Source organism: Trachymyrmex septentrionalis, unplaced genomic scaffold (genome assembly GCF_001594115.1).
Source record: "Trachymyrmex septentrionalis isolate Tsep2-gDNA-1 unplaced genomic scaffold, Tsep1.0 scaffold66, whole genome shotgun sequence".
Lineage (NCBI taxonomy): Eukaryota > Metazoa > Arthropoda > Insecta > Hymenoptera > Formicidae > Trachymyrmex > Trachymyrmex septentrionalis.
Window position 1 is genome coordinate 1,381,080 of NW_017305843.1, and position 14,103 is coordinate 1,395,182.

A 14,103-nucleotide genomic window follows, 5' to 3' on the forward strand; every position below is an offset into this window, starting at 1 on the left:
TATATAAAAGTAATTAATTATAGCTTTTATTATCTATATTTAAAAAATAATTTCATTATAACATTTATTATATTATATAATTATCGATTTCTAATTTAAGCTGTTCAAACTGATGTTGTAATGCAATTCCACATATACGATTCACGTTCAGAAGTTTATGACCTGAGATACGTCTCTCTCATCTATCGATGAAATATTAGTTAAAACAAGACGGAAACATGAATGATTAAGTGAGAGGCAGAACAGAAAGAGTGGGGATGAAGAAGTGAAGAGAGAAAGAGAGGAAGAGAAGGAAAGAAGGGGACAACAGGCACAATCAGTCGGAGTAGTCAGTCGGTACCGGACTGCGTGGTCGAAAGCTCGGATTGGTGGTAGTGTCTCAGTGACAGTTCCGATGAGTCAAGTCGGGATTCTCTACTTTAGAACTATTCGCCTACAGTTGCGATCATCTTCTTATGTGTTTAATATTTAGAATTAGCATTGGAGAGCGAAAACGCAACGAAGTGTCATTAAAAACGAACGAATTTTTGTTCTTATTAATTGCGTGCAGAAGATCACGTGTCATGCGCGCATTGTAATATGAAAAGTATACGTATGCGCGTTTGTGATATCTGCATGTGTCATCATTGTTGGTAATAATCGCCACTATCGCTCGATAGAAAAAAAAACAAAATAGGCAACACGCGAGGTTCCCACAAATGACCTAACGTAGTCCACCATATTGCTGTAAGTAAATGTATGTAGTGTTGTTTGTGTAGACGTCATTTCCGTGAAACCGGTTCAGGCACCGCCTTATGAACGATCGTCCCGCGTGCAGGATCGGATCTTGCTTTCTCGACCTTTAGCAAGTCCAGAAAAAGAAACGCCAGATATTCTGCAATTGCTGATTAAATAATCGCTTGTAGATTAATCGGATTCGTTTTTGAAGAATTAAATGTTCAATAATCAGCTACGTTCAACAGAATGTTCAGTTTGCAATTATTAGAAATTTTCTTCGCGTTGATTGGCGATCTACTTGGCGATCTACAATGCTTCGAAGCATTTGATGACCAATCGAAAGAAAGAATTTCACTAATTGACCAATCAAAAAATACTTCGAAACATTTCGCAGCATCAAGTAAACGGTAGCCTAAATCATAATTTTAGATCTAAAAAAAAATTGTCAGCGAAAAAAAACTTCAATAGTTGCGAAACATGTTCCGCTAGACGTCAAATCTTTCTTCTTCGTATTTTTAATTTTGGCTAGTCTATGAGATACAAATAAAAATAAACCTGCTTCGTCTAATGTGACTTATGCGGTTTAGAATATAATAAATGTTCCTTCTTTGCATTTTTAATTTAGTGATCTATGAGGCGATCAATTGAAGCATGAACAATGATGCATCTTCTAAATAAGCTTTATTGCAAAGAAGAAACATTTACTACATCTTAAACTGCATAATTCATGTTAAACGAAGAAGGTTATTTTTATTTCTATTTCATAGATTAGCCAAAATTAAAAAATTTCTATATTCAATTGCGTAAAAAATGTTAAACGAAACAGATTCATTTTTATTTGTATCTCTCTCGTGAAAATAAAAATCTTATAAAGTTTGCCCCTAAAACTTTGCTGATTGAAGCATCTGCTTAAAAGGAAAGCTAAAAAGAATGTGTAAAATTACATGCACAACAATTGTAAAAGTTAATACGTTTATAATAAAAATAAAAATTTATGTGATTTAAATGGAAATTTCTTGTATAAGCCCTATTTTCAATAGACTTAAAAAAAGAAAAAGGCTCCCAATATAACTCGTATGTATTTTTTGTATGTCCACTTAGAAATTTTACATCTGTATAATTTTACTTCTTTTAGAGTGTACAATATTGGGTAAATCAGGCCCTGTTCCCATGACGTCAACAACATTTATTCGTGTAGGAATGTGTCAAGGACGATACACATACAAGTTGTGCATCGTTTCATCGATCGAGTAACCGACCAGACCAGAATATACCATTTTGTTTTTTTTTTTTTTTTTCTACTCGTAATAGTCATTGATGTAAGATAAATCGACGGGATTCCACGCTCGTTTTCCCCACGTAGCAAGTTCACGATTATTATCGTGTTGGGTATTAACACGTTTCGGGGAATGCTCCGGCGTAGATTTTATGCTGTGTTCACACGTCTAGATCCTGGTATTTATATAACACGGATATAACTGAAAACTGAAATTTATCCAAGATAGATACGAGCAATGAAAGTGAGAAAAGAGGCATCATATCGTCATGAAACGATACAATTGTCCGTGAACTTTGGATTGATGTGTCTATCGATCTTTTTTTCTTCATGTTGATCACTAGTCAAGTTATGATATCTTGAACATTAAACTGTCGAATATGCTAAATTGTCGTAAGCGCGTGCGAATAATTTCCGATAAAAAGAAAAAAGTGAAATTAGTATATAAATCACGCCAGTGTAAAAGAAAAAAAAATGTTCCACATTAATTTTATATAATTATTTTTATGTAACATTGTGTATATATTATACATGAAATGAAGAGAGGAAATTAGGAAATATCATCAAAATGAATGAAGAAATTAGGAAATATCATAGCATGTAAAAGATCACGCTTTATCATTAATACTAGAGATGCACCGGATATTCGGAAAATATCCGGGATTATCCAGCACTTTTTTACTATCCAATCGAATTGTTGGATATCATTAGTCCGGGAATATATCTGATTGAAATTTGATATCATTAAATTATTGATTTCTTCTTATATAAATGTTCTAGAAATAAGTATGCATATTTATGATGCTGTAATATGCTATACATTGTTGCAAAACAATTACAATCTTTTTCTCTATAGGTTTTTTATTTTTTTTTATTTTTTAAGAAGACACTTTCTCCGAATCCGATCGAATATCCGGAAAATATCGGATATCCAAGTCGAAGAAATCGCCTTCTCGGATATCCGATGTTACATTCCGTCCGGATATCCGGTATCCGGTAATTTTACGATCCGATGCATCCCTAATTATAATACGGTAACACTTTTTACATAGAAAAAAAAACTGCTTCAAAATTTACATTGATCCAATTCGCCTTGATCTATCCTAATCTATCCTAAAGTAAATATTGTCAAGAGTTGACGTCAGAGGCCGATAACAAAACTGTAATTTTCTAACTTTTTTCGTCTTTTACATAAAGTCGACCAATTTGGACTGCATTATCGTTTATACTTTAATTGTGGAAAAGAATTTCCAAATCTATATGTAAAGGCAATTAGAAAAGTATTTATACAACAAATAATCGCATTTAGTCCATAAAATAGACTATTAGAATTCCTTAAGTTTCAGATAAACAAGTCACTGAAGTTTCTTCAAAGAAAAAATTGCAAAACATTTTCCTATATAAAATAAAATAAAAAATTCGAAACTTCTCTCCCATTCTCTTTCTTTCCAGATAAAAGAAAGAAACTATATTGAAAAAAAGAAACTATATTTGAAACTAATGAGCATTAATAACTGAATATCTTGAGTATTCATTAATAAATAAATATCTTGAGAAATTGTTTAACTTTATTTCCAGCTTAGCCCTTCGACAGGAATTGATTTTTTTTTCATTTAATAGTTAAAAATGCAATAAATAAAATTATATCAATAAAACGAAACTCTGCCAATAAAAGTCGTATCTTCTTTCATATCTTCGCAATCGTCGCACTTTGATCTTCAACATTCTTGGAATCATTGGAAATGTTGTCACAAAGCAAACGTCAGAAAGATCCGTCGAATTATTCAATATCCGATATTACGGAAATCAATGGATAAAAGTTCGATATATTATCTATTTGCGTTAATACGTAGTTTAACGAATATAAATATTACACCGGTTATCGAGTTTATCAGTGACACATACGAGTACATTTCATATGTTCAATAGAATGTTCTCAACCAATCATGTAATTTTTTAAATAATTTAAACGTAATCTAAGGAAAAACTGCATTCAAAAATATTTTGTAGAATAGTCTTTTAAATGAGAGATAATAATAATCATAACTGCACTGATAGTGTATTTTCACACGATCTTGATACTAGTTTCATAGGATTACTTAAGATAAGCAATGACAGTCCAATAGTATATATATATATATAATATATGTACATGAAAAAGAAAGGGTACGCATATACATTTACAAATCTGTAATAAATTTTCAATAATTTCTTTAAATATATCTTCAACTAAAAATTATTTAATTTAAATATTTATATTGATTGCCTTATTTAATAAACGTTATTTAATAAATAATAAATAGATAACAGTTACCTTACATATTTCATTTTATATTAATGTATGCTGATTAAAGTTCTTCACAGACACGAACCCTCAAATATCTCAGTTTTTATTCTAGGACTTTAGAAAAGTCTTTATATTTTATATTAAAAAATTAAAAAAAAATTGATATAATGTTTTTTTTTACTACATTTGTACATGTATCAATAATATGTTTATGATTTTAGTTTTTCGCCCGATTTAGTTTTCAGAATTACCCGGAACGAACGATGTGGACATAACGGTCGCCTCATTCCTTTGAGATGCTCGATTTGCATAAGTCTTCTTGCTTCTCACGAACAGAATGCTTAATTTTCATAAATCCTTGCCTTTTTGGAAATCTTAACATGCTTCTTGGAATTAGAAAATAAAATATAGCTTTTTTTCACAGTGTTTTATACCGTAATATTTTTCGAAATATTGAAAAATATACTTTTTTTCGTGATATTATGTCCGACAGTTTTTTCCGGAACATACAGTATAATCCATGATATATTATACACAAATAACGGAAATAGCTCATTACTTGTAACAAAGTTACAATTATGTATTAGTTATTTTTTTAGTAACCTTACTGATAACTGCGTTACTTTTTTTTTGGTAACTTTAACGTTAACGTAGTTACATTTTTTTGATAACGAATTTTACAGTTACTTTTATCGTTATTTTGCACACGATTAGACACAAACTACTCATAGCGCTTGAAACGAAAAAGTCTCTAAGCACGCTGTGATTAGTGATCGTTGATTCTAAAAAAGTAACGAAAAGGTACCTTCTCAAGTAACGGTAATTTTAATGAGTTACTTTTAAAAATCAATAACTATTATAGTAACTGTAACTTGTTACTTTTAAAAAGTAATTTTCCATTTCCTGATTATACAATATTCTAACTAATATTAATAACTAATGTTAATAACTAATGTTAATAAAAAAGTGAAGTTAATTAATGTTAAAAAGATTTATTTGGACTATTTTTCCGTACAAGATGTGATAATCTTCCGAAGTTTTGGAACAAAAACTAAAATATTTGAAGGTTTGTGCCCGTGAGAACTTTTAATTAGCTTGACATGAGCTACAGAAGAATATGTTTTTAAAATTAAAGATTTTGAAATATCTTATATGTACACTGCTCAAAAAAATTATGGCATAGATAAGTTGTGGGTAAAAATTGGCCAACTTTGAAATTTCGTTTTCAGATTAATTTTTACCATTGACTTCTCTCTTTGAACTTAACGTGATTCTCGCCCTTGAATGAGGATTTAGTTATATTGTATAACATCATGACAATATTCTTACGGACATAATGTGTCAACACTTTAGACGCTTATGATAGAATTACGACATTAATTCCGTTTTTTAATTGCGGTTAAATTATTAGTTATTGTATTGTTAACTGAAGAAGACTGTGAGTCGAAACGTTTTAATGTATAAAAAAATTGATTGATATTGTATCTCAAATATATATTATTTTATTGTAATCTAACAACTTTTATGCTCGTTTTTTGGTCGTTATCTTGTTGTTATACTTTAAAGTGACTTGTTGTTACTCTTGCATTTTTTATATATATTATCGATATTACCTACATTACCAAATATGTACCACGACGAGATTGTTGGATGGATTTTGCACGTTTCTGCGTGTGTGTAGATTTCGCATATCGTGTTTTTGCGTGTGAAAAAAAATCAACGACTCGTTTTTTTTTAAATTAAAGAGGAAAATTCGAATTGTACGCCGCTGCAAACGGCATTTCCCAAGAAAAATTTTACAAAGTCCGTGCATTCCATCAAACTTTGCAATTTTCAATATGATAAACACATCCTCATATTTTTGAAAGTTACAGGAGCAGAGGTGCATTAAATTTAAAATCTGGCCATAGTTAAAATACAGATTTCAAGTTTTAATTAAAAAAAAAAAAAAAAAAAAAAAAAAAAAAAAAAAAAAAAATTATCGATAGTCAAAGTTGGCCAATTTTTGCTCACAATTTTTCTATACTTTTTCTATAATTTTTTGAACAGTATATCTGTGTTTATATTTGTATACTTCTCTGCTTATAAGCCTCAAAATAGCCTCACTTCAGCTTGGATTAATTCCATTGATAAAAACGAATTGATTATTTGTGTGTGTGTGTGTGTGTGTGTGTGTGTGCGTGTGTTATGTAGCTATTTCCTTGTTGTAAAGCAATTACCTAACTATAATTCTGCGAAGAGATTATTTACATAAATGCATAACGACTTACATGAACGTAGATTTACCCAATACTGTACAGCTTGTAACACTGATATCTTTTTTAACGAGGCATACAGATAAATAAAAACCTAACCATGAATATACGATTATTGTTAATTACCAATAAATTACAATAAATTTCGAAGAAACAGGCTCGTATTTTTTTTACTATTTACGAGAGAAATGTGCAAAACGATTATTGCAAATTAAAATATAATAAATAATAAGTACGAAATTATATATCATAAATAACTTCGTGCCAAAAGTTTTACCGATTTTCTAATTGTAACTTTTAATTCAAATAAAATGTCATATTTTTTACAGTAAATATGGAATGTGATTTCTTTCTTGTTTATACTATACGCTAGGAGATGCTATAAATATGTTTCGTCATAAAGAAACGTATTTTCATCGAGATCCCGTATTAGGAAAATACTAAGAATCGTGACTTAGCCTTTCATCATGATAGTTTGTAATTACTTCTTCTAAAATACATTAAGAAATCTTCCATGAATTTTACCAGTTGATCTTCTATCTATGATAATACAATTTTTATTCTTACTAAAAATTTTAAAATTTATTAATTTTGAATTATATAGAATTATAGAAGCACAAGACCACATATTTTTAATCATTCATCTTTTTAAAGTTTTATAGTTTTTAGAAACAGAATAGTCCCAAAAGTATATAACAATATATAACACATTTTAACTATAGACACTAATTAAAATCGAAGATTGAGCTGCAACATTTTACGCAGTGCATTTTTTCGTAAAGAATTTAATAAGAGAATAAAAATGTAAGAAAAAAATCATTTTTCTCTTTACTATTGCTTTTTTTTATACTTTACTACGCATTTTCTTTCATATTACAATATCAAATTAAAAAGAACTGTTTGGCTATAATATCCTATAAATAAAATTTGATGTGTTCAACATCAAATTGTTATATTTTCTTATACATATAAAAAAAATTTATACACGCCTAGATATAAATTTATATTTATATCTAGGCATATATAAATTTATATTTTAATTATAATTTTTATTTCGTATGATATGACGTATAGAAAAAAATAATTAATTAATGTATATGAGAGTATGGCAATTATAAAAGAGTGCAAAAAGCTTATCTCAAAAAGAGGAAGTGTTACATTTATCTAACCCACGATGCTTCCGATTTTCACAGTATCATGTTCGACATATATAGCTTAAAATAAATGAGAACTGAAAGTAAATTATAACTTAAATTATAAATTAAATAATAACAAAATAATGTATAGCAATAAAAATAATATATAACAATACAAATGTATCTTTAAATTTGTTTAAATATAGATATCAGAATATCGGGCATTGTCGAGGATCAAACTATATACAACTTGAAAAATGATCATTCGTAGTGAAACATGGTTTTTAACATTGGCTATTATTCTGGATAGTATTTTCGCTTTTTATTGTCCAACGAATCAAGCATGCATTTGTCAACCAAATTACGATGGAGGAATCGAGATAAACTGTCTAATGAAGAACGACTCCTCGTTTATCGTGAATATTCAACCAGGCGAATATATAAAAGTACGTGTCTACTTAGTCACAAACGTTCTGCATTTGCCAAACAGTAGCAAAGATCTATGCATATCTATGCATATCTAGTCAACATGACCCAATAATTAAATTAATAGATTAAATAAATAAAATTAAATTTGTCTCAATGAATTAAAGATCTTATATATACTTAAGAATTTGAACACAGACCACAAACTTATTCATTAACCAGCAATATTACAAAATAAAGATTCAAAATTCTTCAAGACTCTTTTTCGTATTAGATAAGTATCTTATTTTTCTTTTTATCAATCAACAGATACATGAATCCAAAATTTGAAAGGAAACATATAAATTTACGAATATTCATTATTAATATATTTTTTATTCCGTTTTGCTTTAGAGGCTTTCCAAAAATATTTGGAAGCATAATATCATTTAAATTCTTGACAAATTTTATAAATCTCTATACTGTTACCCTAATGCCCATTATCAGACTAAAGATTGAGATTAAGATTTAACTCGAAATAAGTTTATTAAATTTCTTTTTTTTTTTTTTGATTATTTAAATTCAATCTCAATTTCAATCTCTAGTCTGATACGGAGACAAGACGTTTTCATAAATTTTCTATACTATTTTATGAATATTTTTATTAATTAATCAGTTTGCATTAATAGATATTTTTTTCTCATACAGATCGAATGTATTAATTCACCGGAATGGTCAGATTTCAATCTGGAAGTGTCAACTTTAATGAAGAATGAGAGTATTAAGTCAATGTATTTCTACATGTGTGATTTACCGACCAACAAAAGTTTGGGTGAAATTACGCGCACGCTAGGAGCTACCGAAGTGAACAAATTAATCTTTCAATCGTACAAGAATTTAAGCTTCGCCCTGGTCAAGCATCATTTGGACGACTTCGAGAATTTGAAATCTCTGGTCTTATCGAGCAATAACGTGACCTACGTGGATAAAGATCTGTTAGCTGGTCTAGTCAACTTAACGGGACTTAATTTGCGTGATAACAATTTACATCTAATTACTGGAGTTTTCAACTATACCCCTGAATTAGAGTGGATCGAATTGGGCGACAATGCTCTGCGATCAATAGAACTGGGCACATTTGACAACCTGAAAAATCTGATGTTGCTTAACCTGTGGAAAAATCATTTAATAGAGCCTCAGTCGGGAATTTTTGATGAACTTATCGCTCTGAAGAGCCTCGATCTCAACGGGAATAACATGATTAAGTTACCGGATGACATTTTTGCGAAGCTCGAAAACCTAGAGGTTCTCAACTTATCTCGAAACAATTTCACACATTTACCGAGAAATCTGTTACAAAATAACACAAAGCTACATACTGTCTCTCTGTTCGACAACAAGAGAAATATGACAACCTTACCAAATAAATTTTTTGCTAATTTAACGGAATTAAAGGTGTTAAAATTAAGGAAAAATGGATTTGTTACACTGCCAGAAGATCTCTTTTGGGGATGCACCTCGCTAACTAATATTACTTTGGAACGAAATTATCTTCAAACTTTACCTGTGCATATATTCCGTGATTTAAAGAAACTCGAAAAATTGGAATTAAATTTTAATGATCTTGAAACATTGCCTGATAATATTTTCTCTAACACTAATCGATTAATAAACTTAGATTTATCAAAAAATCGAATTACTTCCATTTCTGGGTATGTTCAAATCACTGTTATTATATATATATGAATAATAACGATTGCTTATGTTTTTCATATTTTTATCAATACATAATTCTTTACAGGCATCTATTCAACGGATTGAATGCTTTAAAGGAATTAAATATGGAAGAAAATCAGCTGATGACAATTTCTGACCACAGTTTCAGTTTCTTAAAAGCATTGAAAATTGCCAAGTTTTCTAACAATTATCTTACGTTAGAAGATTCTCATCACGAATATCCTGATCCATTTGGATCGAAATCGCCTTTTTACGATTGTGTGTCATTAGAGGAATTATATTTAGCTAATAATAATATTTCAAAAATATTTAGCGACTGGATTTTGAGCGACATAGGACTTCGAAAATTAGATCTTAAATATAACAATATATCTTTAATAACCGTAAGTAAAAATATATATATATATGGAAAAAATTACCTCTAAAATTAAAATAAATACATTTGAGATATTTGATTTATAAGACAATAAAATATTTAACGTTACTTCTTTTTTTTTCAGACTGAAGATTTGCAATTTGTGTCGCGTGACATCGAAGTGGATTTAACTCATAATAAAATAGAGCATATCTTTTTACGCAGTGCTGAACAAATAGTAAGTTATCAGGAGGATACTCATGATGCGAAAATATTAGTAAATGACAATCCATTACACTGTGATTGCGGATTATATGACTTCCTACGTTACATCGAAGGCAAAATGCATCCCAACGTCCCAAATTATTTTCAAATAATACCAGGAAATTTAAGTTGCCAAAGCCCAAAGGACTTAGAAAACGAACCTGTTACAAATTTAAAATCTGAATCATTAACATGTATAGTAGAGGATTCTAAAGTGTGTTCTGAAAAGTGCACTTGTTTAGTAAGGCCTGAAGGTAGTGCGTTCATATTTGATTGTTCTAACAAAAACTTGAGTAGTGTGCCAAGTGATATAAAAAAACCTGGTAGTTCCTTTCAATTCGAACTGAATTTCTCTGGCAACCAGTTAACTCATATGCCAAATTTAAAAGCAATGGGACTTGAACCAGTGAAGAAGCTTATTTTATCTCATAACAACATTGATGAAATTTCTCTAGATGGATTGTCCAGCACAATACAGGTGCACAAATTTACAATCTTTTATTTAGATGATAAAATATTTTATTGATAAAAAAGAATTAAGAAATTTAGTATAATTCAGATACGTAGAAATGTTCAAAAAATGTTCAATTAACAAGGTGCAGATTTTTATTTGTTTAAATCATTCTGTATGTAGTTATAAAGTAATGATAAAAAAAAGATATGGAGTTGCACTTTAGTTAAAAAAATATCAAATTCTATTTTAGATTTTGGAACTACATAATAATAACGTGTCAAGAATACATCCTGATGTGTTAGAATTCCTGAAACAGTCAATAAATTTAACTCGATTGACGTTACACGAAAACCCATGGGAATGCGATTGTAACGCTAAAGATTTTCGAAATTTCATTCAAACGAATTTAGTGACAATGCCTGATCTACTTAAAGTGAAGTGCCCGGAAAAGAATACTTTTGTATCGGAAATGACCGTCACTGATTTTTGCCCATTGCACACGACAAGGATTATCGGTATTAGTGTAGCAATTTCTTTTACGGGCTTTCTTATCGGCTTCTTTGGATTACTCTATTATAAATACCAACGGCAAATTAAAGTATGGCTTTTTGCCCATCAATGGTGCTTATGGTTCGTAACCGAAGAGGAGTTGGATAAAAAAAAAGTGTATGACGCATTTGTGAGTTACTCGCACAAAGATCATGACTTTGTCGTGGACGAATTGGTATCTAAGTTGGAGAATGGTCCAATGTCGTTCAAGCTGTGCCTTCATTATCGGGATTGGGTAGCGGGCGAGTGGATACCAGCGAATATTGCCAGCTCCGTAGAAAATTCCAGACGGACAATAGTCGTGCTGTCACCGAATTTCTTAGAGAGTGTCTGGGGAAGAATGGAATTTCGAGCTGCCCACAGTCAAGCGTTGAGCGAAGGTCGGGCGCGAGTAATATTAATCCTCTATGGTGATATCGGATCCACTGACAATTTGGATCCAGAACTGAAGGCGTACATAAGTATGAACACGTATGTCAAATGGGGAGATCCCTGGTTTTGGAACAAATTGAGATACGCGCTGCCGCATGAACCCAAACTTGCAAAGAACAGTACCGTCGGAAAGAAAATCTTTGAAAATCATCAACTGTGTATTCAAGCGAACAGGGATAAAAAGGAGCTCATCTATCCAATTGTGATTCCTGAGACTCCACCGACCACTACACCGCCAGCTGACACGCTTAAAAAGTTCATCTGTGATAAAGAATCGGAGGAACAATTATTTTTAAATGATTGCGTACGAGAATCGTGTAAGTTGAACGGAAACGTCCCGATCATTCTCTCACCCAAACATTTAATGAAACACGATAATGAAGAATGTCTTGTCTGATAGCACGAAAGTAGAATAGAATATGAAAAATATTAATTAGAGGTCATTTATAAATCCGTCTTTCATATATGCAATATTAACGTCAAGTTTTGATATATTTTATTTTTTTTAAGAAGGCTTGATCTTAATTTAGAATCTTCAAATGAAACGGTTAGGTAATGATACAAACTTAAGGAAGCGAAAAAAGAAGGAAAAATAAGAGATGTGCAATTGACTGATGTTAGAGTAAACTTAGACATATAAATAATATTAACATATTTTAGTGATTCCTATATAGTATTAACATATTTTAGCGATTTCTAAATTAAATAATTTTCAGAAATAACTCATTCAAATAATTTGATAAAATATTATTACTATCAATATATTACTATCAATCGTTATTTACATTTTAAAGTATATCATAACAATGTTTTACTGTATTACTATTAATCTAAGTTTTCAAGAAATATCTAATAATGTTTGTTCCTCCTATCACAGGAAACGTATTTCAATTTAAACACAGCGTGTTTTCTGTGATAGGAGGAATAAATATTATTCCTATTAGTTGTTTAAGACTCCAAAATAACATTTTTGTAAATTATTACAAAGCTTCAATTACGCGAATGTTACATAATATTGTAAAATGTTTACAATATATCTTTAATATATAAATACCTCTCGTAAATATATCTTTAATATGTTCTAATTTTTCATGCAATATTTTAAATTTAAGACATATTAAAAAAATAGCTTTTATAAGAAAATACTCAAGGATTATTTTACATGTGATACACTTAATTTAGTCATAAAATATATCGTATAATGTAATATTATAATTAAAAAAATAGTTCATATAAGGTGTTTCCTATATCTTTTATTAGCATTAATTATTAAGAATAATTATTTCATCAAGTTTTTTAAACAATGATATAATTTAAGAATAAGATACATCCTATTTAAGTTGGAATTATTAGAATCCGATTGAAACTTTTGCTGAAACTAAACCGAAACACTCGGCTACGTGTCAATTTCAACCGAAACCGAAATCGAAATCAAAATTTAAAAATCGAAATCCTATAAAGATCATATGTATAGACATATGTATACCCATATATCACATACTTTTTCTTCGTAAATATCATAATATAGTGAAAAACAATTAAATTTCGATCAAAATCAAAAATCGAAATTTCGGTTGTGTCAATTTTGGCCAAAGAGTATAAGTGTACTTCTTCATAAATCATAATTTAATTATTGAAACAATAATTACACATATTGAAATTAATATTTATGAAAAAAAGTTATACGGTTTCAATCGAAACTGACACGTAATGAGTATACATTTTCAGTTTTGGTAAAAGTTTCGATCGGACTCTAGAAATTATTAAAACAGTACCTGACAAAAGTTAATTGTACTTTAGAAAATGCTGTCATGCATCAGAATATGCAAACACATATAGTAAAGTATCCTGTTTTTTAATGCATATTCTTTTATGCCTCCATTTTTTAACCAATGTGACATATAATTGTTCTTACAGAGAGATCAAAGCATGTATAATTTTTCAATTTATTATTCAGTTATTTTATAAGAACTTTAAAAATAAAAAATTTACTTTATGATGTAAAAAAATAAGTAGAATATGAGTATGATAAATCAATATATAAATATTGCAAGTATATGATAATCTTTTTATAATTTGTTATATTTGTATAAAGAAATTTGTAACGTGCCGTATATTACATGCATATAACGCATATAAATTTGAGAAGAAATATGCAAAATAAATTATAAATACGTTATAATGTATGTATATATACATATATATATATATATATATATATATATATGTATATATT

General features: G+C 29.4%; 2 protein-coding genes across 4 annotated transcripts in view; one reads left to right on the forward strand and one right to left on the reverse strand.

Annotated features, from left to right (window-relative positions):
- Positions 1 to 14,103, reverse strand: part of LOC108753198 (cation-independent mannose-6-phosphate receptor) — a 21,614-nt gene that overhangs the window by 2,207 nt on the left and 5,304 nt on the right. The window lies entirely within an intron of this gene.
- On the forward strand, positions 260 to 12,492 carry LOC108753197 (protein toll-like). The gene is made up of 6 exons (XM_018494584.1): positions 260 to 726; positions 7,878 to 8,117; positions 8,785 to 9,788; positions 9,878 to 10,196; positions 10,314 to 10,910; positions 11,137 to 12,492. The coding sequence occupies exons 2-6, from the start codon at positions 7,929 to 7,931 to the stop codon at positions 12,262 to 12,264; spliced, it is 3,237 nt and encodes a 1,078-aa protein (XP_018350086.1). The 5' UTR covers positions 260 to 726; positions 7,878 to 7,928; the 3' UTR covers positions 12,265 to 12,492.

Excerpts from the sequence above, each read along its gene's own strand:
- LOC108753197 (XM_018494584.1), top strand. The coding sequence starts at position 7,929 with ATGATCATTCGTAGTGAAACATGGTTTTTAACATTGGCTATTATTCTG. Across the intron at positions 9,789-9,877 it reads CGAATTACTTCCATTTCTGG|GCATCTATTCAACGGATTGA; the intron begins GTATGTTCAAAT and ends AATTCTTTACAG. Across the intron at positions 10,911-11,136 it reads GATTGTCCAGCACAATACAG|ATTTTGGAACTACATAATAA; the intron begins GTGCACAAATTT and ends ATTCTATTTTAG.